The 26,194-nt window shown below is 35.6% G+C and overlaps 1 protein-coding gene across 1 annotated transcript in view; it reads right to left on the minus strand.

Annotated features, from left to right (window-relative positions):
- Positions 1-26,194, minus strand: part of CNGB3 (cyclic nucleotide gated channel beta 3) — a 60,967-nt gene that overhangs the window by 18,792 nt on the left and 15,981 nt on the right. The window contains exons 4-8 of the mRNA XM_029283558.1: positions 21,958-22,078; positions 7,617-7,768; positions 5,326-5,490; positions 4,738-4,946; positions 979-1,029 (exon numbers count right to left, since the gene is read on the minus strand). Of these exons, the coding sequence (XP_029139391.1) occupies positions 979-1,029; positions 4,738-4,946; positions 5,326-5,490; positions 7,617-7,768; positions 21,958-22,078 (698 nt within the window). The remainder of the gene's footprint in view (positions 1-978; positions 1,030-4,737; positions 4,947-5,325; positions 5,491-7,616; positions 7,769-21,957; positions 22,079-26,194) is intronic.

Raw genomic sequence — 26,194 nt, forward strand, 5'->3', positions numbered from 1 at the left:
AGTCACGATACGTTGCACAACATCACATGACGTCACGAGTTTGATATGCCTGGTCTACCCTCTTCTTAAAAATCTCCGGTGATGGAGCACCCACGATTTCTGGAGGCAAGCTATTCCACTGGTTGACTTCATTCTGAACCAGTTGTAGTTTCTGTGGAAGTGCAACTTCATTCAAAACTGCAGTGGGAAAATGTTCAGAACACATGGTCCATGAATTCACAGCTACTCAGTCTTGTTAGGGTTCAGTCTAAGCCTCAACATCTCCATCCAGATCTTGACAATTTCTGGGTACTGTGACAACCAGATATTGGGACAATATCTTGATAGCATCACTTGAGATATACAACTGAGTATTATCTGTGTACTCATATTTGCAGCCATGACAATGCATACTGTCTCTCAGCAGCTTTGCACCACCCAACAAACCAAGGATTTTGGACTCAATCTCTCCCCAGCATCAGCATTTTTTAATAACTGGACATAGAAAAAGGAGAAGAATGACTGCCATTCTCTATAGTTGGTTCAAAAGGATACTATGTTTAATTAGAAAATTAAAAGGAAGAACCAAGAGAATTGTACCACTTCCCACACTTCATTCTGAAGTATAATCTTTAACGGTGAATAAAACAAAGCAGCAAGGATGCTGCATTCAGGATAGTTCAAACATAACACAGCTGCCTTTTCCCATCAGAAAGTTGTGAAAAAAATCAGTTAAATTCTCCTTAAAATTCTTATTGAAGTCTTTACATATCACCACTGTAAATAAAAGAACTAAGGAAGATATTTCATTTATGCAATGGATGGGTTGAAAATGTTTATTTGATCACATATAAAAATTCAATAATTAAAACTTGTGAAAAACTTATTATCGAATTGCCATATTAAATATATATATATAATAATAAAACCATAGTCTCTCAAATGAATTAGAGTAACTGATATCTTATCAAGCTTACCCAATTTACTCATCTTACTTACCCGAAATTTTAATGAATTCCGGTAGGACTTTTTTATTTCTACTTTATCTGTCTAAAAGTAGAAACAGAAAGAGGAGACAATCAAATTCAATAACCTCAATTACATAGGAGAATTAGTAAGTGGTAAAGGATCACATCATAATCACTTACAAAATATAATATATATTTATCTTATTTAAACACTGCAAAGTTATTTATCTAAAGGATATAGATAAAAATTTCCTGGAGGTACTCTCAAAAGTATATTGCAGCCCAATAATCAGCTACATCTTAGCTCTGCTGAAAACAATGGGTCTTAAATTACAGGTAGTCCTTGACTTACAACAGTTCATTTAGTGACCATTCAAAGTTACAACAGCACTGAAAAAAGTGACTTTTTCACACATGACTTTTGCGGCATCCCCATGATCATGTGATCAAAATTCAGACTCTTGGCAACTGACTCATATTTATGATGGTTGTAGTGTACCTGTCAACGCTGCTAACATTGGATATTCTTGCTTTAACAACAGATGGAAATGCAATCATTTTATCTATTGCTTTTAGAGTTAGTTGATGCTGGGAGGGGGAATGGGGATGAAGGTCCAGCTAGTCATAACAATAATACTTCAGCCATGGGAACCCAAGGTCATTGGGTCCAGAGTTGATAGAGTTTTGGGTGCTGGAGAGCTGGGGAGAAAGCCCGCGCTTCAAGCTAATTGGGGAATGTAATTTATGACTGTTTATTGGAGGAGGGAATTGTGCTTTGTTACTTTGTATCCAGGGGAGAGGAATTTAGTTTTTGGTTTCAACTATGTAGTGCCGATACTTTGTTTCTCAAATAAAAGATTCTTTAAGGTAAACAATGCCTCGAAGTTCTTTTGAAGAGTTTAATCTGTCAGAACCATGACAGTACCTTTTGTCACTTTCTGACAAGCAAAGTCAACGGGGAAGCCATAATTACTTAATAATCATGTTACTAACTTAACAACTTAAGTGACTCACTTAACAACTGTGGCAAGAAAGGCCATAAAATGGGCACAAATTCACTTAACAACTGCAGCAAGCAAGATTGTAAAATGGGACAAAATTCACTTAACAAGTGTCTCACTTAGCTACAGAAATTTTGGGCTCAATTGTGTTCATAAGTTGAGCACTACCCGTATTCACAGGGACTTTATTGAAAAGCTCATTTGATTGCTTTATGCAGTCTCAATTTCTCTCTCAGCAGAGACCTTATCTAGAACTCCTAAACCTGATTATAGATTTGAACGAAACTTTGAAAATTATCTAACTGCCAGCTTGAGTTGTCAGAAATCCTGAGACAATATTGACACTAAGGCTTTATAATTATGGCATAGATTCCTTCAAATAACAAAATTTAGGAATCAGCACATTATTTAAAACACCTAGAAATATAAAACAAGTGTGATTTCAACCACTATTAAGACTTTCCTTTGATGCATTACTTGTTCTTAGACTTTGAGTAATATTGAAATATTGAGTAATATGGAAACATCAGAACTTCCTTCCACGGTACCTAAGTAGGAAACAATTAATTCAGTATTGCCTATACTGTTGCTAAGTGCCTTTCAATGTTTTAAGCCTGTCTTTCTCAGCCCTGGAGATACAGGACATTAAACTGGAGATGTTCTGTAAGAATAGATTGACTACATGCTCTTAATGAGACTTAGAGAACCAATATGCTGAACAGGGAGAAGAAAAAAAAAGATCATCCTGCTGAAATACTGTCAGAAGAGGGCCTTTTTCAAAACAAAATATGAAAAACAGACTAGAAGAAAAATAGAGAATAAAATGCATGGTTTTGGATGAGAAATCTTCAGCCTCATTTTAAATACACACTTTTTTATTTGGGTTTTGCTATATTTTTTTAAGGAAAAATGTAATGATTATTGTAATCAATCTTTGCTGAAATCTATTGGTAGCAATTGTAGCAGGGATAAGCCATTGGAAGTAACGCTATTGTACAAATGGTTTCATTTAGGAAACTGGATAGATGTGCTCTCATTAGCATTAGAACTGTCAGCATTGCATCTATTAAGAATGATTAGTTGTTTATTTTTAAGTTATTCTCCATGGGAAACCGTGCTATCTCCTCATCAAAGAAGTTTAACAGAACTCTAAAAATAAATCTAGGCTTCTCTCACTTGGCAACAGCCTGCTTATAAGTGTTGCCTTCCATGTGCATTTTAAAAGAACTGATTGCATAATTGGAACTGTCTTCTTGACTGAAAATGAACAGGATTGTTCTTGGGTTGATGGGGTTTAAAGGAAGTTGATGGGGTTTAAAAGGCTCAGTGGCCAAATTAAAGGTTTTACATTGCAGTCCTGGTTTCTAGCATGTAAGAGCTGTAGGAAAATGTGATACTAGCCAGGGGGTAGGAGAAAGAACTGAAAGAGGAACCAGGAAAGAAGGTAAGCAAGAGCTCTCAGCCAAGATACTACTAAGAAAGGCAGATTAAATGATTTATATTAGCATGTCTCAAACTCAGCAATATTTCAGGCATGGACTTCAAATTCCAGAAGTCTCCCAGCCAGTTTTAAGAGTCCATACCTGTTAAAGTTGCTGGGGTTGAGAAACATTGGTTTACATAATAGCAATTATGACAATATAATAATTACAATATTATTGTAAAAAAAAGCTATTCAGCAGAAAGTTCCAGGCTAGTTTATTAACAAATGATGCTTCCTGTTTGTGATGGAATGAGCACTTGGAGAAACAGTGGAGGAGAGTCTTGGCAGCACAGAGGGAGGAGGCAGTACCTTTCATTAGAGAGAAGACCAAATTAAGAGACTTTGCAGTCCCAAGCTAGATGAGGAAGCAGGGGAAAAGGTTCAGGGTAGCCACAGCTCAGAATCCCTCAGGACACATCTATTAGGGTAGAGGGTTATAGATTTAGTATCTGTTTAGGTTAGAAGGTTTAGCAAGATTCTGTCTATTAGGTGTAAACAAATAAAGAATTGGATCCGATTCAATTTCACTGTGTCACCTTTAGGCTTGGACCTGGCACTATTAAACTAAAATAGTTATCACAGCTAATAATGCAGTGTTAATATTAGTTTTGTTATTCTGATTTTTTTTACAAATGGAAAATCATTCTTGAGTTTGGATTGGGTGTACTCAGTAACAACACTGGCAGCCTGCACTAACAGGCAGACATCTTCTTTTTCTGCATTGTAGCTTTGAGGATTTTTTTTTTTTGCCCATTTATATCCTGTTGAACACATATAAATATTCCCTTTCAGATTAGAAAAGTAGATCCTCGGGGTCAGTAACAAGTCAGAATTCACTTATCTCCAAGAAATACCATTTGCCTTTAGGCAGGAACTGGTGAGACCATAGCCAAAGTAATAGAAAATGAAGAAATTAAAGTGTTCCTGGATTTTGGAATTCAAACAGACACCCCAGACATAACATTTGTAAATAAGAAAGACAAAAATGTCTGGATAGTGGATGTAGTGGTATCTGGAGACTGCAGAACAGAAGGGAATGAACTGGGGAAAATCACAAAATAGAAAGACCTGCAAATAGAACTGCAATGACTTGTGGCAAAACAACACAAAGATAGTACCAATAGTAATAGGTGCCCTCCAATGATTTTCTGGGTTCTGCTTGTAGCACAAAAGGCACTCTGTTCTAATCCCCAAATAACATTGAACTTCATCAATGAGTGGACTTTTGAATCTAATGTTTTCTGGTAAGAAACATCAACCCAACCCACTATGCTTCAGGGTTCTCAGTTCTTCTTCTACTACTTACTATTATATCTCCCCCTTTCACAAATTGTACTCGAGGCTGAAATAACAAGAGATCACAGATGTAGCAGATGTCACTTAAGATGTCTACAGCAATCCAGTATACTGTGTTGCTTGATGTTTGAACTGGGAATACTAATCGCAGTGGGATGAACCAGCAGTTCCAGTTATAAGCAACAGTAACTAAGAATAACCACATTATATAGCGACGATCTGGAAAAGAAAAATAATATGCTTGCTTAAATTACTATCATTGGGATTTTGGAATGCATTTTTTGAGAAAAATAAATGAAACACCTGAGGAAATTATCATAATTTGCTATGTTTAATTGCAGTCTGATAACTGATGCATAGTTTATTTATTTGTTAACCTGTATACTAAAGTTATTTTTAGAAGGCTCATCTTCAGTCACTATCTTCAATTAATAGATTCCATATTTCAGGGAGAGCTAATAATTAGTCTAAGTTAGCAAAAGAGAAAAACATGCTTACTTATCTATAGTGCAAAGATCTTTACATGTCTGGAGATAATCACTGAGAATTTCACTATCTCCAGAGCACTTCCTTCTAACCAGAAGAATTGGATTATTACCTGTGAATGCATCTATGGTTTCTGGCAGTTTAAATTTTTTCATATATTCTTTCATGGATCGCTTCTTTACTGTAGAACTTAGCTTCTCCTCAGATTTACTTTCTTCTTTTTTTTCCTCTTTCTTTTCTTCTTTGGCAGCAGGGGGTGGGGGCTGCTTTTGGGGTGCTAAACAAATTTTAGAGAGTCAGAAAGTTAATACTACTTTCTCAAATGCACCAGTTTCACTGAAACTACATAAGTGGTCCTTATTTAGTGACTACAATTGAAACTGACAACTCAGTTGTTAAGTGAAGCAGATGCTAAGTGAAACCATGACTGTGCTTATGGTCTTACTTCAGTTTTTTTTTGCTTTACAGAACTGCAATGGTCATAAATGCGAGGATTAGTCTGAAGTTTTCATCATTTTTGGTCACTGTTCAAGGCAGACATTAAATAAAGAGCACCTGCAATTGTGTCATGTAGCTTCATGATAAAAGAAGTATTAACTTTAGTGTTGAACTCCAAAAGAGTTTTTCTGAATACTGATGACTAATCAGCTTCTGATTAGAGGTAAGTTAAATTGTAATGTGTCCTTACATTTTTCAAAGTGTTTATAAAATTTTCTCCTGAACCTCTGATCTCTATGCCATGTACAGAGGCTAATTCCTACCTAGGTGTACCTGAATAAAAGACAGAACAAAATATTTTTTTGTGTGAACTGTGTGAATAATGCTTCAGGAGTAAAAACACTGAAACATTTAGACAGCATTTTAAAGTTTAGGCTTCTACTTTTTTTTTCTTTTTACAAAATTACAAAAAGAGATATGACATTATAACCTCAATTTTCCTCTATATATTTTGTGTCTTTTAAATTCAGTTAATTAAATTTTCACTGAACTATAGAATATACTACAGATATACTTCTTGTTATCTTTTTTGGAAAGAGATATACATTTATTCTCCCAATTGTTAAATATGATGAATATTGATTTCAGATAAGATTCACATCTTACTTTGGCATAATGAAACTATTCAACATAAAAATGCATTTAAATTATTAATAACTAAATGAGCAGGATGGTAAATAGGGAGGTTATTTTAGTGCACCAAAACTTATGTAATTGTATTTTATTGAAAATACTCTCTGAATGTCATAATAGGTTGACTGGGCAAATATATCTTCACTTTCAGTCATGATTTAAAAAATATTTTTACAGTTCATGTGGTTTTCCAGCTTGAACATTGTGACTCTGGGAATCAAAAATGAAAAAATAAACAGAGAAAGAGACAAATCAAAAGACAAATAACAATTAATAAGCAACCTTCACACCCTTCACCTGGTGGAAACCGCAAATACAGTTAGTTCTTGACTTACGACCTCAATTGATCTCAACATTTCCTTTGTAAAGCAATGCACTTGTTAAGTGAATTGTGCCCCATTTTATGAGCTTTTTTGCTACAATTGTTAAGTGAATCACCACAGTTGTTAGGGAATCATGTGGTTGGTAAGTGAATCTGATTTCCCCCATTGACTTTGCTGGTAGGAAACTGGCTGGGAAAGTCGCAAATGGTGATCACATGATTCCAGATCAGTGCACACCGTGCCAGTCACCAAGTGCCCAAATTTTGATCATGTAACCATGGCGATGCTGCAACAGTCGTAAGTGTAGAAAAATGGGCATAACTCACTTTTTTCAGGGACTAAATGAATGGTTGCAAGTTGAGGATTGCTTGTATGCAGGATTGTCTTCTTCCCAAAATATCCTGCTACCCTATGTATTTCCACGCTGTGGGTGTTCTTGGAAGTAAATTAAGTATTTCAAGTTGGGATCACAGGCCTACTGAAACTTTTGAAGAACACTATTTTACAGAGCTAAATACTTGTGACCCAGAAAAATACAGGCAGCTTACTATATACTAATTATACTGATACTGATATTTCTTTGAGGCTGAATAATTAAGACTCTTGTCAAGCATTGGATAAACTATAAAAATGACTAGGTAGATAAAGAATAACTTCCTGGGTTAGTACTGTACATATCTGACCAGGATGGTAATACCCTATAATTAAACCATATGGAGAACCTGGCTCACAATCCCAATTCATTATCTTCAAGCCACTCGTGACCAGTGGTGGGATTCAAATATGTGAACAACTGGTTCTCTATGTGGATGCCACTTCTGAAAGTCCATTCTGGGCCCGGGCAACAAAAAATTAGCTACCAGTTCTGCCGAAGTGGTGCGAACTGGCTGAATCCCACCACTGCTCGTAACACAATATAAGTTAAAAGGATACAGCTTTCACAACTTACATGCAGTTGGACTGATTTCAGGTGAAGAGATTACTGGATTAGTCACCTTTTCCTTATAAGTAGCTGTTCTTTCTCGCATTTTTTGGACCATGTCTTGCAGCTGTATTTGTGCATATTCATTGATAATGACTTCCGGTGGTTTATTTTCTGGGCTGTTTATGGAGGTGCAAGTGATAGGACAATGATTAAGATCTTTGAAAAATATGACTACATCCATGTCTTTAGATCAACTTAAAAGCATCTAGCAAGAACACAGATGGTCCTTTATCTTGAGTAGTGGAATAATTTGATTATTAAAACAGCAGACGCTGCAGAAATAGAAGGTTAGAGATGTTGCCTACTCTGTATAGGAAACATATGGTTGAGTGGGACAGTGTAGCCTGCCAATAGATTTGTACCTTTGGCTATGCTGAAGAACCAATTTCTTTATACCATAAATTATGTGGACCATTCCTCATTCTTACATAGTTACAGGCAGCAGCCAAAATTCTATCCTCTCATTATTCAATGTACAACATTTCAGCTTTTCTTTTGCATCCAATAAGCCTAAACAGGCCAATTTAAACATTGCATGAAAAATAATTGGCCACTGATTCAAATAACACACACTTGACATCAACTGCATTCAAAGGTACCAGGATATCACTATTACTTTTGTCTTTTCTTTCTGCTGGTATGCTAGGAACATAAATCATTGTTTCTCACTGCCAGTTTATGAATCATAAACTGGAAAATTAAGACTGCAATTATCTATTTGCACATTTGGATTATTTTTTTAAAAAGTGAATTGTACCTCTATTTTTTTATTCAATTCATTTTCAGAAATACAGTTTGAATCTTTTATGCTGCCCTAATATCTGGCTCCACACATTTCACAGAAGGGGCCACTTAGGTGGCTAATGTAAGGTTACCAACAAAACATCCTCAGCAGGTGGCAGTCCAGCTTCCGACTTAACATATATATATATATATTTAACTCATACATGCAGTATTATTTTTTATGTGTCTTGTTCACAGGAATGTTAAGGCCTCTTGATGAAAAATGTATCTTCTCGGTTATCCTTTCCCAAAGCCAAAGATACCTACTTCTCTCAAATATCATTCATAAAACTTAATTTCCAGTACCCTGAACATTATTATCCTCATTCACACAAAAAGCAAAAAGTCTAGTCACCATATCTCACTCTTACATACTTGACAGGGTTGTTGTGAGCATAAAATTAAAGGACGAAGCGTCATATGCGTCAACTAGAGCTCCTAAAGGATAGGTGGGATAAAGATCTATTGTTGGAGTAGGTAAAACTCTCTGAACTTAAAAATTATGTTAGAAATGCTGGTTTTAGAAAGGTGCTTTGTTTGACCTGCCTTGCTAAGTATGGCAGCAACATAGTTAGAAAGAACTAACTTGAGTAAATATATAGCCCACCCCCCCACCCCCAGTGCAGATACTGTAAAATGAGGTCAACTGCAGTGTAACCAGAGATTTGAAGATCTCAATATACATTCTAATTCATTCATTCCCTTTTTGGCATAACATCCTGACTGACTGACTTTCACCTGCAGACCAGATACTCCCACAATTCTGATCATCTAAAAGGATACAGATAATAAATTCATTAACTTTACCTTGTTCATACTACCTAGTTTATAATGTCAATAATGCTATTGCACTAATAAAATAGGGACACTCTGCATGGCTTCTGTGTCTCTGATGAGTTAATGTCTATATGCTATAAGCTACTGGTTCTCAAAGTGTGGTCTGGGAACTGTCAGGAGGTCTATGATGTCAAATAAATATTTTAAAATGTCTCAGTTTTAATTTCTAATACAGTAAATATAAATAGATACAACCCACATAAATTAAAACTTTTTGGGATCCTCAATCATTTTTTAAGAATGTAAAGGATTCCTGACACCAAAATGTTTGAGAACTGCTGTTATAAGCTATTCTGCTTCCTTCAGTAATACCATCAGCAAACTTTATCTAAATTACAAAGTAATTATCCAATTACTGTATATTCCCTTTAATTCTTTGCAAACATGTATAAGATCTGTGCTAATTAGTCTTATGGCTCTTGGCTCTTCCTGGTTAGGAGTCCAGTGATCAGCTTAATAAAGAAACTAGTTGGACCTGTCTAATTGCATTGATTTATTTCTTAAGGTGAGTTTTTGTCACCACACAGTTCTGTGGGGTGCAGGTTAGGAAACTAGAGTATTGGATGTGCGTGTGATTGCTTTATAGCAAGATATCCCTATAAAAATCTTTTTCAGTACTGTCTGAAGTTGTAAATGGAATATTTCAATGACCTTGGGGAATAAGGGAAGGAGATGCTACTTAGGAAACAATCAGACAAAAGAGACAGAAGCTCCCAGTGGCTTAATAGTCAGAGAAAGAAACTCAGAAAGGACATGCCCTAATGAAGCAAGCAATTAAAAGTAACTGTAGGAAGTTCATACTTTCAGACTTGCAAGATTCTGTTAATGTAGCCTTACAATAAAGTAGATTTAGTTCATCTAGTCATGTCTGGTTTACCTGGGAGGGCTGACAGAAGGCCTCCTCTCTAACCCAGGCTTTTCTTTCTAGATGTCTTTTTGAAGATCTCTGGAGAACAATCCTGGCTAGCTGATTCTGCAGGGTCTTATGCACAGCTCTGGTGCTGCTCTAAGCAAAGTGTAAGAGAGTAATTACTGGGCTCAGGAATGTATCATAGCTCAAATCAGGAAAAAAGGATCATGTCTCAACTGCTGGAAGTGTGATGCCTTTTAGAGAACCTTTGCAGAACCTTTGTACCTGTGGAAGCATCCTGACTCTCTCAGAATGCAGTTTATTAACTGCCCTAAAAACTCTGCATCCTATTAAACTGGTTAGTGCAAGATATCCAGTTGCAAACCATGTCCAGATGAGCACTTGGAGAGATTAGTACGGGAGGCTTATACAGAGTTTTGTCAAATATTCTGAAAACGAACACCCACTCCCTCACTGACTAACACAACTAAATTAGCTAGCCCTTCAAAACAGCCAAAGGGTGTTACTTCATTATTCAATTTTAATACTGCCCTGATACTTGATAATTCACTTCTGATGAGATAAGACATAGCCCTTCAACAAAAATGAATTCTTCTGATTTTTGATTTATGACATGAATTTCAGTTGCCTAAAATACATTAAAATGTGCTGAGCCTGCAGTAAGGCTGTACATTCTCCTGACCTTCGTTCACTCCTCACATGAAAAGAAATCTATTGGGACATAAGTGAAGTACTGCTAAAAGCAGCTGCAAAAGAGAGTCTGCATTTAATTTAAATATTTCTAACATATTCACTTAAAACAAAAATGGTTCATGAACATGAGAGATTGCCTTTAGTTACTAAATACTTAGAGCTTAAAAACAATCTCAAAGGCCTACAAACCTAAACACAAAAAGGAATAAGCAAAACTGTTGCTCTAACTTTGAACATTTAAAAAGAAAAATCTCATCACAATAGATGACACAAATCCCTCATGTGTGTTAAAATTATTTCTATAAAATCATGGTCAGTCCTTTTGTTTGCTTACTTTTTCCATATGTTGCTGGTAGATAGGTTTATTTATGATTTCTATCTCCCCGTTTCTATCTCCTTCTCTAAAGAAGGAGGTTGCCCATAACAACCAAGGGAAATAATATCCAGCATGTTTGTGAGAGGAAGTATAAGCTATTTATTTGTATTCTCCTTTTTATACATATTAGAGGACGCAATGGCTCAGTGGTTAAAGATCCTGAGCTTGTCAGCTGAAAACTGAGGACCATGTGAGTGGGTGAGCTCTCCTTACCTGCCCCATCTCCTGCCCACCTAGCAGTTCAAAAGCATGCAAATGTGAGTAGATAAATAGATACCACTGACTGCATGACCACAGAAAATGCTGGCTCCCTCAGCTAAGAAATGGAGATGAGCACCACCCCTAAGGTATGAGTGGACAGGGGAAACCTTTGCCTTTTTTTTATACAGATAAGAATAAATATGGACACTTGTAGAACTTTTGAGACATTTCTTTTTATAATCAGCTGTTGGTAGCATTGAAAAGTATTTAATATGATTCTGTAATCTAATAATGCCATTTCCAACAATCATGCATTTTCATTAATATTTGGATGAATTTCATTCAGTGAAATTTCCTACAACATTAATTAAAAGCCTTTTTATAAACAATAGGTGAATTTTATTGGATTAGGTTTGCTAGTAAGTTAGCGATGATGTACACCAATGGTTTCCAACTTGTGCTCTAACATCCACTACTAATCAGTGAATCTTGGAGTGTTCAAAAATAAAATAAGAGAAAAAGTAAAGACAAAGATGACAAAGATTCCAGAAGATCATGAAATATTGTGAGTTGTCATACTTTCCCCAAATCTCACAAAATTTCAAATGAGGGCATCAAAACACTTGAATTGTGATCATCTTTCAACAATTCAGTGTTTCCTGAAATTGTTATTTAAATTATTGAATTTTGATTCCCATAGTAGACACTATATGGAACACATATGCTATAATACGACATGTGCTGAATTTTCAATTCCTGTTTATAATATTCCTTAAAACCTTTCAGGACAAAAGAATAAAAGAAAAGGTTAAATAACATTTCTGGGAAGAGTTTACATTACTCTCTCTTCCTTCCTTCTTGAGAAGTCCATACAAAATAGCATGAGTCCATTGAAATACCAAGAGAAGGGATTGGATTCTTCATCCTTTTTTATCTAAATGCCCCCACTTTAGTTGGAGATACTATTTGATTGCTAACTGGCTTGAGTAAATTTATTTTCAGAGTTATTACTGAAAAAGGGGCTCTCTATCTAGAAAAGTATTTTCTTCATTCTGTTTCACTCCTCCTTCATGTTTTTTGAAGAAGAGTCCTATCCAGATATGACAACATTTGATTCCAGGAGTTTGCAATCCTATTTGATTTCAGCATTTAGGATAGCAGCCTTCTAATGGAAGATTCCCATGGTACTTTTTTGTTTGTTTCCAAATTACATTTCCCTATACAGGGCCTGAAAGTTCCCTTTAACCGTGATCTAAAGAAGTCATCAGTTTAGCTTCTTGCTATTTTGTGTAAAGAAATATGAAATTTAAAATAAGTCCTAAAATAAGATTAAGGCAATGTAATTGTAAAATCTTCTTTAAAATTTGCCCTATCCACATAACAGAGTTTCTCCTATTTTTAATCATCAACTTGTTATCTCTTGTCTGGAACTTCCTCCCCAAATATTAAATCCAGAAAAGGAAACATATATTCACAAACAATTAGATTTTGAAAAATAAACTTTGCATAACAAAAGGGGTACTAGCAAATCTTTGCCATATTATGCTTGACTATAACCATCTCCTTAATTTGTCATAGTGTGCCATTTTTTCACTTTTCTTTTGTACCATCACAACTTTAACACAGCCACTTAAAACTTGTTTCATGCTCCAACAGATAAGCTGAATTTAGATGGATGCATGTTCATTTTATTAGGTGATTCTCTTAGGGATTCCTCTTTGTTATAATTAATGAAGGCACAGAGATTAATAGCATAATTAATTGCTCATTTAATAGCTCTGATTATGTGCCTAAACAATGTCATAGTTATTCTTGAGTGAGGCTAAATTATGGGCAGGCTAAATCAGACTATCCATCACAGTAAACCTTCAGATCAAAAGGCATCTTCTAATGCAGACCTACACAATTTATAATCCTTCACTGCGGCCTGTACCTAACCCCACTGTGTATTCCATAAGGGAAAACATATCAATGCAAAATTTTAGATTGCCATCTTATCTACTCTGACCCTGAAACTTGGACTCAGTAGATACTGAAAATATCAACCTCATTTAAAAAAATAATAATTGTTCCTTTGAAAGTTCTTTGTCTTTATCTTTATTTATTTATCTTTCAATGCTTATTAATCCCTAGTAGGTTACATCCCTGCTGATTCAATCTTTTATTCCTGTAATTGATTCTTGCAATAATATGTGATTTGCATAGAAATCTGCTTTTGCATGTCTTCTTTACCTTTTTGACCTTATTTCTTGTAAGAAGAAAATATATTTTTTTTACCCACCCACAAAATGCATATGTATTATTTGCTACATGCATCTCACAAAAGGAGTTGCAGTCCACAAAGATCATGCTGCAATACGTTAAAAGTGATCTCTTTAAGATTATCCAGGATGCTTCATTCATGATCTGTTAGCTTTAAGTCATCTGTTAAGTGAATTGTCAGTCTGTTTTATCATGTTCTGCTGGACTGTTGTTCCTATCCTTTATATAAACTGCCTGGTAGGGTGCCTAGTTCAAGAGCACATCATCAGCTCCTGATCAAAGCATGATCTTTGAGAGGATTCTTGAGAGGAGAAGAAAGCAATGGCCCTAATTCAGTTCATTCCAGCACCTGGGGTGGTAAGAGGAGCCATCAAGCACAACTCTTGAACTCTGGACCTCTGTTCCTGTCATTCTGGCTCTTTGACCTACACTCAGTCTCTTGCAAGTCTTAAAACTCTGGCTAGCTATCTCTGATTACTCTCAGGAACTTTATGACATGGCAATAAAGACTTTCAACTTGTATTTACCTGACTCTCTGTTTTGCACTCTTTGGCGTGGAACAGGCTCTGATAAGCAATTTGATTGAGACCTTGGGAAAAGAGAGTGATGGTGGCTGAGACAGGATTGCTCTTGAATTGCCTCTCCCCATGTGCTAATTGTCATGGCCCACTCTCTGGGAAATTTTGGAAGATAAAGGATTGCAAAAAGATGCTGAAAGAAAGGCAGTAAATTCAGCCAAACACATGTAGGAGTCTATATTAAGGCCTAATTGTGGAAATAAGTGTAGTATGAGTCTATATTAAGGCCTAATTGTGGCAATACGTGTAGTAAAACATAATTATTTATCTGCGGCTAATGGTGTCTGCAGGGTGATTTATGACCCTGAATTTTAATCCTTATTTGATTTATGCTGTTTTTCCCAATGTGAAGTTTAATGCAGCTTTTCTGTCATTACTGGTTGATTGGTTTGCTTTTGCTTTTAAAATGTATTCATTAGTTCATTGCACATTACCTAAACTTACTTTGGTGATTGAGGCAGCTTATAACAGAATAACAGAGTTGGAAGGGACTATGAGGTCTTCTAATCCAACCCCCTGCTCAGAAAGGAAAACCTATCATGAGGATGAAGATTCATTCCCTGAGCTTGTGGGTTGGTTTCCAAAAATTTCATTACCAGGTTAGGTAACATCTTCAGCAGAATTTAGGGGATGTCAGTGTCAGTGTTCTTCTGTTTATAAGGGCTTCAGGAGTGGTGTTTTGAGTGAGTCACTTCCCAATGACCCTGACCTGATGTAAGCTCCCCATCACAAGACCCATCACAAGACTTTCACTGAAACCAGTCCACAAGCTCGGAGGATGAACCTTCACCCTCATCCTACACCCGACCTACAGAAATTTGCTACTATTGCAAACCTGTACCATTTCAGACAAATGGTTGTCCTATCTCTTCTTAAAAACTTCCAGTGTTGGAGCATCTACAACTTCTGGAGGCAAGTAGTTCCACTGATTACTTGTTCTAACTGTCAAGAAATTTCTCTTTAGGACTTCCGGTTTGCCATCGCGGTGCGATGGATGCAGGAAGACAGGGCCCATCTTCCGTGTTTGATTTCACCCCACTGGGGACCTTAAAAAGGGTCGAAAGTCACCCCGGAGAGGCAATGAAGAAGGAGGGGACCTTCATTGATCGTGGGAGGGCAGAGGCCCTTCCGTTTGATCTGAGAAAGCCCTCCAAACTGGCAGGGAAAAAACTGGCTACATTCATGTGGCTAGTCAGAAGCTGCTGATAACCGAAGAAAATAAACCCTAACAAGCAACCTTCGAGCAATGTGGATGGAACTGGGTGAGACCCTATCCTCTCTTTATGACTTTAAGATTTTTTTCCCTGGAAAAAACTGCCCAAAGCAAAGAATCCTCCCTGAGGAGAGGGGGAAGGGGAATTTCCATCCATTACCTCAGGAAAAGAAAAGTGGTGAATTAATTGCTTGAGGGAAAATAGAGAAAATTACAAGATTAATTTGGAATCAATATATATAGCTTTGAAATTTGGGGACTAAAAACGCTTTTGAGATTTTTTTGTAAAAAAAAAGAGACTCGAAAAGCTTGTAATATAAATTTGGACTTTAAAAGCTGGAAGTCAGCATCAACGACATCTAGTGGCAAACCACGGCACTACAATTTCTTATATTTAAGGGAAACTTGGCTTGAAGCCCAAACCCAGATAAGGCTTTGGTTGTCCTTGGAAACTTTCACTTTTCTAGACTGCAGCTGGGAAAAGGTAAAAAAAAACTCTTGGGTTGCTGATCTGTGTGGTAGAGATGATAAACTATTTTGAAACAGGCCTGCCTGGACTATAAATGTAAATACTAACTGATTTTTAGAGCTGTGCCATGGAGCTAATTACCTGTAGAAGAAATATGCGTTATGGATTGAGATGATGGAATACTTTGGATTATAAATCTTTGACTGATGAACAATTTTTAATTGCTTTTTTCTCTCTGGACAGAAACAACATGTTTTTCACTGGATAGAAAAGCTTGAAGTTTGCTTATATTTGCTTAGGGGAGGCTTAAGGATGGACTAGTAGGCTGGCTGGATAACTTGGAGCTCAAATAATTGATTGAAACTTTTTAAATCACTAAATAGATTGGACTATAGAGACCACATATAAAAACAAAATGGATCTTCCATACTCAGCTTTAAATCATCTCTAACACTTATCTCCAAAGTCCCTAGCTTGACATATCAACAAGAAAATGTTGACAAAGCTCAGAAGGAAATTCTTTCTATGTTAAAATTAATACAAGAGACAATTGCCTTAGCTCATGATGAGACTAAAAACAACACAAAGGAGATAAAAGAACACTTTTCTAATCTAATTCCACAAATTGAGAAAATGACTATAAAGGAGGAATTAGTAACCCAGAAAATTGAAAGAAAATTAGAGGAAACAGATCCAAAGATGGAGGACCTATAGGAAAGAATTAACAAACAGACTCAGTCAAATGAAGAATTAGAAGACGTAGTGATATTACCAAAAACGGAAAAGATATCTTACCTGTCAAGATCTCAGAACACTCTTGAGGATAAGGAAGAAGAGCCAATCTAATGGAAGATAAAGCTATTAGGAGAATTGTGGGAAATTGGAGAAGGAGGGAGACTGTTTAATGAATATCAATGGGCTGAGCACTCTTCCAAAAATACTTTAGATATTGGAACACTGCTATCATGTCACCCATAGACCTTCTTTTCATTAAGCTAGAGATATCCAATTCCAGCAACTATTCTTTATATAATTTAGCCTCCAGTCCCATATTTAAGAGATTGTCCACTAGGACTCCAAGATCCCTCTTACGATTGAGCCAGGTACCACCTATATTATACCTTTTCCAGTGCAGTCCTTTATAAATTGGTAAAATATTAATGTTAAAAGGCTGTACAATTTTAAATTATTTCTTGGGTTCTTGAATATTTTTCTAGAATTTTTCAGCTGCAGTTTTGATTGGAAAAGTAGTGAAGTCAAGGGGTTAGGCAAATTCATGGAGAATGAAGCAACTAATGGCTCCTATTATGATTCATCATACTATTTCCAATATCAAAAATAAGCTCTCACAACATGCTAGTTTTTCTTTAGACTATTTTAATTTCTGGAAAAAAAAGCATAAAAAGTTAGATGGAGTAGGGAGTCTAAAGTGGTGACAAAGCTGATGCCCCAGTTACAAAGTAAACAGATGTATCCATCAGTTCTGATGAGTTGCGTTGCCCAATTGAACTAAACTGATCATGAAAAAATGATCAACAAAGGTGCTGTCTATTCTTTATTTTAGTTCCTGAGAAACTAAAAATTTCCTCTGAAACTGTAGATATTGTGCTATGAATACAATAGGGAAGGCTTACAATGAAATAATCAATAGAGGAAGGGAATGAAAGAAGAAATAAAAAGAGAAAGAAATGCAATGTAGCTATTCCAGTTATTATAAACATAGACTTTTTGTGGTTTTATAACGGAAATTATTTCTGAGTTGAAATGCATAGGATTTTGATTGCTAGTTCCAATATGAAATGGGAGCTAAGGTGAGTATGACATATTGCAGCTCAAAAACTATCAGTGCAAGCTTTGTTGCAAATTAACAAGTTTTGTAACTGATTTAAAATGATTGCTTCAGGTTTTCCAACCAACCAATCAGCCAGTTTACTGTAATTGAGCCTAAATAACTCAAATAAATTATGCTAAATTGGGCCAGATAAGCCAAAGATTTTCATAGACAGATTCTGTTCCAATTTTCTATTTTTATATTTGGGAGATATCAACTATATCCTGCTATATTTGAACTTTTGAAGTTTGGATTCGCTTGAAAAACGTGATTTTCATTTGGCTCAGTTATACAGAAAATAACTCTGAAGCTTTGAAGATCGTTCATCTTTAAGGAGTTTAATTCCCTAAGGACATTTTTTTTAAAAAAAAATCCTGAAGAAAGTTATATTGTATACATAATAGCTGTGTTAGTATGAATTAATAGTAATTGAAAAGGGGAGTAATGTGACATATAAAGTTTTTGTGTTTATTTCATAACTTTTTGTGATATACTGTTAGAATTTAAATAGAAGAGAACATAGAAAAGAACATTGGAAGTTAAAAGCCTTTGATTTGCACCCGGCCTCCTTTAGTAACTTCCATCCCTTGAATAAACATACAGTCCTAACACTCTTAGAAGATAAGGGAAGATTCCAGACTCCCTCATAATAATCCACACCTAGGAAGGTTCTTCCCAGTCTTAACACATTCTCAGGGAAACAATCCTAACACATCTAAACATACACCTCACAATCAAATCCTAGGGCAGGAACATCAATCTGCATATCTAAGGATCAAAGCCCACTTGCCATAATATATACCTCTAATAGTGCATCCCTAATATTGTAGGCTACCTTCAACAATTGTTTGTGGATGGCTGAATAAACTACTCTACTTCCAGCAACTGCTTCTTGTGTTTATTTGTAATCCGGCTCAAGAAACAACCCAAGAAAATTCTTCTAGCAATTTAATCCTGTGACTAAATAGGTCAGGACATATAGGTAGCCTTTCAACCTGTTCCTTGCTGAGGCAGTATCTCATTGATATCATTGATGTCCTGAGTTTCTTCTCCTATGTTTTATGATTCATGAATTTTGAAAAAGAAACAGATATGTTCTTCTACAGATTTCAATATTTTTTGGTAGTCGGCCCCAAACCTAATGCCTCCAGTTGCAAAATAAGTATAATTTATTATAGAGAATGCATTTCCTTAATGTTCCTTAAGCTATTATGTGATTAGATTAATATTCCCTTCCCTTTCCCTTCAGGAGCTGAAGGTGGCCAATGTCTGCAAGGGACCAAATGAACAAGTAATCATCCACACATATAAAAATAAATACAGTAAAAAATAATGAAGACAAATGATTCAAACCATTATTCCACATCAGTAGTTTAATGTTAGCATCACAAGAACTCATTTATGAAACAGAATTATTTTCCTGAATAATGGTTTTAGTGGGTTGTTTTATGTGTTTTATTATTTCTGCAGACTCTCTGCTTAATCAGCAAAGAGAGGGGGGAATTGCAAATTAATAAGTAAGTTAGTAGCAGGCTGAATGCAGCCTATTGTCAATTTCCTGCAAGTACCATCACCTATCCTCTCTTTGTAATCCAGGTTGCTTCCAGCAAGTGGCTGCCCATAGTTGCTCTTTCATCATTCACTACTACATGAGACTTTCCCCAAGAACTGGTAGTTAGAAAATTTCCAGTACCAGAGAATGCATAGACATAATGATTACTTATCCACTTTTCTACTTGGGACAGGAACAACAGATCATTTTATTTCTATGAAATTGTATAATCACTATAGTGTTCTTGATTGTTTGCTTCAAAAAGTTTGCCTGGTGATTGTTTGTCTGGTGATGATCCCTGCTTATCTGAGTATGGGTTGTTGATATGCTACAATATTTTTGTTTCCTTTCTAGGTTTTTTTATTGCCTCTTTTGAATGGTGTATGAATGTAATTTATATCTATGTGTCTATTGATGGCTGATTTGTCTGAATGCCAAGCTTCCAGGAATTCTCTAGAATTTTTGAGTTTGGCTTGGTCTATGATGTGAATAGTTTCCCAGTTGAAACTGTCCATGTGTTGTGAGATTAAGGTTTCATCCTGTCTTTGGACAGCTAGTTGGTGTTCATATATAGTATGGTGTTATGTATGTTCTGTGTAATTCCTTTTTGAAGCTATCCATCTTGATGGTTGTCACATTGCTGTATGCAACATAGTATAACTATTTGCTTCATGTAGAAATATTTTTATTAGCCCTAGAATTTATATCACCAAGTTTTCATTCAGTAACTTTTTTTTAGTACTGACTTAAAAATGCTCTATCTGATTTTTTGTATACTATACTATGTTATATACACTTTTCCCTCTTATATTTACAATACAGTGCTGGAAGATCTATAATATGTATAAATTTGAACCAGTAAGTTGAATCAGAATATCTGATCTGAATTTTATAGCTTAATATTGCAACTTATCAATGTTTGCATGATTGCATTGTTTTTTCCCACTCTTTCTGTGCTATGAAGAGTGACTATAAGTGTATAATTTGTTTATAAATTAAGTAAGAAAATAAATAAATGAATATAATTGTTTTTACTATTTTCATTAAAATTACATCATATACATTCTTTTTCTCAATGTGATTCACATCCTGTTTAAATGTATGGCACAAGTTCTCTCTCCCTGTCTTTCCCTGTCTTATATATACCTTTATCATTGTACAATCTCTTGGTGTAATGTCAGAGTAATTATTGTGCTAGTAGAGGAGCCTTTTTTGGATTAATTTCCTGAGATTAGATGCTTATTAATATGTACTGACAAAATGATCTGCTAATCTTGTTCTTCTTACTTTGAACAAAATTTATGTACGCATCACTCAAAAGCTGCCAGTGACAAAATATAGATATCCTGAAAAGCTATTAATAGGGATATGATTGTACTGTTATTAGAGGATAGAAGGGGAAAAAAACAGGTTGCTAGACAAGCCTGACTCAGTGAATCTTAATTTAAATTATTAGGAAATTGACATTAAAAGACTTTCATTTGCTCAATCAACATTTTTTTCAGTACACAGGCCATTCACAAATGCCAAACCACTTTTAGAGCTGACAGATGTGACCAGGCAAATTGTAGCTATGTCTGCTGCTATTTGCCAATGCCTAACACAATGTATTTTTGTGTATTTAAAACAGTGAAATACTGAGATGGAAGCCAAAAGTGGGTCATTTTTTCCTCTTTAATGGAGTGCAAGGCTATTCTGAGGTGATCACTCTGTCTATTACAAGTTGAGTGAGTCATTTGACAAGATAACAAATTGAGTTTTTTTTCATCCTATGATGATAATGGTAAAAAAAGGCAACATTTTCTTTGGAGTTTATATAAAGTCATAAGCAGAGGTTGAGAACTGGTATATATTTGAGTACTAGTTATCATAACACTAGTAGCACCAGCTAGTGTATATAAACACACACAAACACAAATATATATATATTTATTTTCGTAGATTTTCACAGGTACAGGTATGCAGGTCTTGGCGTATTCGGGTCTTTTCCCGTGTAAGATTGAGAGTATCTTGGTGACGTTTCGATGAGGTCCCATGAGGACACACCATCTTCCAGCTTTCCTCATGGGACCTCGTCGAAACGTCACCAAGATACTCTCAATCTTACATGGGAAAAGACCCGAATCCTTGATAACGTTACACACACACACACACACACATGCACCAGATAGGATAGGATAGGATAGGATAGGATAGGATAGATAGATAGATAGATAGATAGATAGATAGATAGATAGATAGATAGATAGATAGATAGATAGATAGAATATACTACTTATATACTACTAAAACTCTTATGTCTGTAACCTTTAACTGGGTGAAACAGTTTATCACAGAGCAACAATTTTTGAACCAATGTACCTCAAATGGGCTAACTTACAGAATGCATCCCAAAATCTGGTATCCATAACTCTCATAAGATTGAAATTTAGTAAAGTTGTGATCTTTCCAGAGTTGCTAGGCCTTTATAGGTGGAGCAGTCTCACCATCGACTGCCATGGTTGGTCAGCCCCAGTCAAGTTAGCAGGAAGTTGGAAGAGGCTTCCATTTTGACTACTTTTTTGCCCTTGGTCATTCTGATTCTCTGTTTAGGTACGGAAATTTTTTATGAATGAAGTGCCATCATTTTTGCTACTCACACTGTGGTCTCTCCCTTCCCCCTGTCTGGCTGTGCCTCATCCTTCTGAGTTAGTTCCTTTGATGCCATTGGTTGTTCAGCCTTAGAAAGCTCAGGTCCTCGTTCTGGAGTTCTTCCTTCATCTAGAATCAAATAATTAATAATATCTATTATGCATGCATGTTCTTGCACTCAGAACATTAAGTCTTAAAAACCAAAGAACAACAGCAACAGGGAAAATATAGCTAGAAGAATAACTTAAACACACAAATAACAGCATTAGATATTGCAGATACTAAACATTTGTTGCTTGTCTCTTCTAGAGTTTTTCAATCTAGGGAGCTCCTGATATGTCGGAATACTCTTTGCATTATCCTCTGCCATTTCTAGTGTAGGTTTAGAATTGGGAGTACTGGATTAAAGAAGGTAACCTATATGTTTGTACTTAGCATTTCAAATGAGCCAACAGCTTTAGGACAAAATCTAAATAAGCAAAAAACAAAAGCAAAAAGAAGAATATTTTGAGGGGTAATGACAGATTATTGTTGTGGAGTTTTCCTGAGGGTGACAGAGAAGGTTCACCAATTTTTTTTTAAAAAAAACTTCAGGCAGCTGGTCAAAGAACTGTTCCAGGTCAAGTCCTTGGAACAAGATCCTCTGCTGAAAAATGGTAGAAGCTGAGAACATAATGATAGAGGAAGGTAGTACTGAATGCTGATAAATCAACTCACAATAACTCTTTTTTTCTGCATGGTCGATGCTCAGAGAGAAGTATCTGTAGTCCTTGTATCATGACGCATATGGAGGGAAAAATTGGTTTTTGTTTTCCATAAGCTTTATACTCCAATATTGGCAAGCCCCATGGAGCTGGGAAACCCAAGAAATGAGAACCATACATATTTCACAAAGGATCTTGAAAACTAATCAGTGATTAAAAACATAATCTTGAAAGTGAGAAGAGAAATTCCCAGGCAGATTTATACCAAGTCAGTTATAGACTTTGTTGCCTTTTCTTCCCACAACAACTGAATTCCTTCTCCCCCATTTGCTTCCTACAAATGCCTGTCATTCACAGTTAATCTTATATAAATAAAAATGTAAATGTTCGTTTGTTCAAAATCTTAAATCTCCGAAAGTTCTTCACCGATTGCTTTGAAATTTTGACACAACGTTGCATTTGAATACGCGTGTGTTTTTATATACCTACTATTATATAGATGACACACCTGTGACAGGTAAAACATGCTTTTTTTGAAAAACAGCGCCATCTGTTGGACGTAAAAGCAAACCAGACAATCTCTATATCTGCACAGACAATGGAACAACAAAAAATATTGTATACCCACAAGCATTGTGAAATTAAACATATTACAAACATGCGCTTTCTCTTTTCTTTCTTTTCCATTTAACCAGACTGAGCCACAGCAATGCGTGGCCGGGTACAGCTAGTGTAGAATAAATATTTCAAAAGAGGAACCAAAGGTGGAGCTGCATTTTTTTTTAAAAAATAGAGATTATAAATCTCTCTGTGTGTGTCAGGCCCAAAACCAGAATAACACATGGTGATTCTTCCAAGCTGAGTTCTTTATTGTTTTCACACCTATAGACAATATGTTGCCAAACTGACGACTGTACTACAGTATCTGCATTTACAAAATACTCTGTAAACTTTTAGGGAGAGGCTGTCTTTACCATCCTTCTTTCACATATAATAATATCTGAGCTGAGTTGCCTCTTATTCCTCTGGCATGAACTCCCTCCATTCTGGAAATCTATTTCTATCTACATTACATCCCATTCTCTCACATATGTAAGCAGAATATGGATGGACATATTTAGTTTCCTCCAGGAGAAAGGGATAAAATAATTGATGGAAACTGAAGCATAGTAGGTTTTATGTCAACTTCAATCAATGTTTCTAAGAGTGAGATTTTTTTGACAATGAGACAAACTATCTTGGGAGGTAATGGATTCCCTTCACTTATTAAAGATTTATTAAACATTAACTCCATAATCATATGTCAGAAGTGATGCAGTTGTAGCCTGCATTATATGCTCTGCTTTATATAATCTGCATTATATACTATACTCTGCAGAGGGCTGGATTAGATGAAATCCAGGTTCCAACTCTGTAGGCACACTTCTTTGCCTAGATATGAGGATGGTCTGCTAATTATTTCCAGAGGAAATATGTGCATGCTACCACATATATCTCATCACCCACTCACAGCTGAGAATTAAAAGTAGGTTTTGGTGCTTAGTTTTGGAAGTGCTATTTTGCCTCTTAATTTACCTTCAAAGTTTTGTGGAAAGAGTAGGGTTTATTGATGTGCAGCCTGAAATAACAACTTCTTTATCCTCAATCTGATGGTTCAGATTGATTCCTCTGGTCTTTATAGGACACTCCACATTTCAATCATTCTTTGAGTTGTTCTCCTACCTCTCAATCTTCCTCTGAAAGTGATCAGGAATCCTGATTTTCACACTTTATTTCTTTTGTAAATGGGTTGGTAAAATGTGTCATTGAGTGTAAAGCCCTAAATTGACTAGTCTTAATACTTATAATTGAAACTGAATTCAAAATGACAAATTCTTTTCTTGATGACCGTTGTTCCCAGGAGTGTCAGCACACCATTTTCTTTTCTTATATTATGTTCTTAAAGTAAGTTTACCCCTTCCATATTTATCCCCATGGCTTGATTTTTTTCTCAAAATCCAGCTCATCAGCATCACTTATTTAATAGCTGCACAATCTGAATAATCACTAGATGGTAGCTAAGAGCCATATAAATTGTAATTCTTTGCTGCCACCTAGGGGTTAATCAGTTGATCCATAGTTTCAAAGAATTAAAAAAATGTTCAACCAATAATAGCACAGAAGGAAAAGAGAATTGTAGTGCATGGATCAACAGCATGTCAAACTGTCTGTAGTTCTAGGTTGGACCTCTTATTTATGACCTTCCACCCATTACTTCTTCTCATGTCTTCAGGTGCTTGGGAAAATAGGTTGACCCCCTGTTCTCTGTGACAGCCCCTCAAGTATTGGAAGACTGCTATCATGTCATCCCTAATCCTTTTCTTCATTATATTAGACATATCTAGTTCCCTCAGTCATTCATCATAGACCCCTTATTCATCTTTGTCGCTCTTCTCTGCACTCTTTGTAAATTTACCACATTCTTTATTTTAGGGGTCTTCAAACTTGGCCCTTTTATGACTTGTGGACTTCAACTCCCAGAATTCCTCAGCCAGTGTGCCTGGCTGAGGAATTCTGGGAGTTGAAATCCACTAGTCATAAAAGGGAAAAATTTGAAGACCCTGGTTTATTTGTTTCTTGGTTGTTCTTTCTTTCCAAGTAGGTTAAGAGTATACATTATTCAAATGTCATCAGCATTTATTAGCTATCTTAACAGTATTTTTTCTAAGAGTTATTTTCATTGGTACAAATGTCATTCTGAATAGAATTCCCAATATTTAAAATGTTTATGTTTCTCCTTAAGATCACATATACTGCTAAAGTTTTAGTATTTTCTCTTTCCCTGTCCTTTATCTGTGATTTGTATTTGCTTGTTATGTATTTGTTACTAGTTTTCTTTCAACTCATTATTTCTACAGTAGCTTTAAACAATGCAGATGATAATGTAGGTGTAAAATGCAAATTTGAGGAAGAGAGTATTTAACTGAATTATTGAGAAAATGTCCTTTGAATGACATTTAGCTATTCTGCAATAATTAATTTTTCTAGTTCCTCTTAGTTGCTATTTCATCTGTATTCCTATAAAGCATCAGTTGCTGTATACAGTGTAATGCACTGCATAAAGGAGATACAGTATAATCTTAAAGCAAAATGATTATAGGGAAGTGTATTGGCAGTGTATTCTTAATGCATAAATCTGCACCCTTTATTGTAAACTGTGATTTTTAATTTGCTTGGGATTATAAGAAACAATCGTGTCATAAATAAGACTTTTAGATTCATAGGACTTAATTAATCTTATGTTCATTCCTGTTGTTCATACTGGAGTTATTTGAGATGGTGCCCAGTCCAAACAAACATTGGTTTGAAACAAATAATATGTTAGAATTTTTTTTAAAGGAGGCTATGCTGCAGTTCTTTCAAATTACATGTCAGTATTGCTTTATGCCTTTGAATTCCGGAGATTAAGAAAGGCTGAAGCTTTTTGAGCATCTACTGTATTGTCCTACCTGTTCTAAAAATAATTTGATAAGCCTCTCACACCTCACAGAATTTATTTGAA

The sequence above is a fragment of the Protobothrops mucrosquamatus genome, unplaced genomic scaffold, assembly GCF_001527695.2.
Source record: "Protobothrops mucrosquamatus isolate PMUCROS unplaced genomic scaffold, P.Mucros_1.0 scaffold135, whole genome shotgun sequence".
Taxonomy (NCBI): domain Eukaryota; kingdom Metazoa; phylum Chordata; class Lepidosauria; order Squamata; family Viperidae; genus Protobothrops; species Protobothrops mucrosquamatus.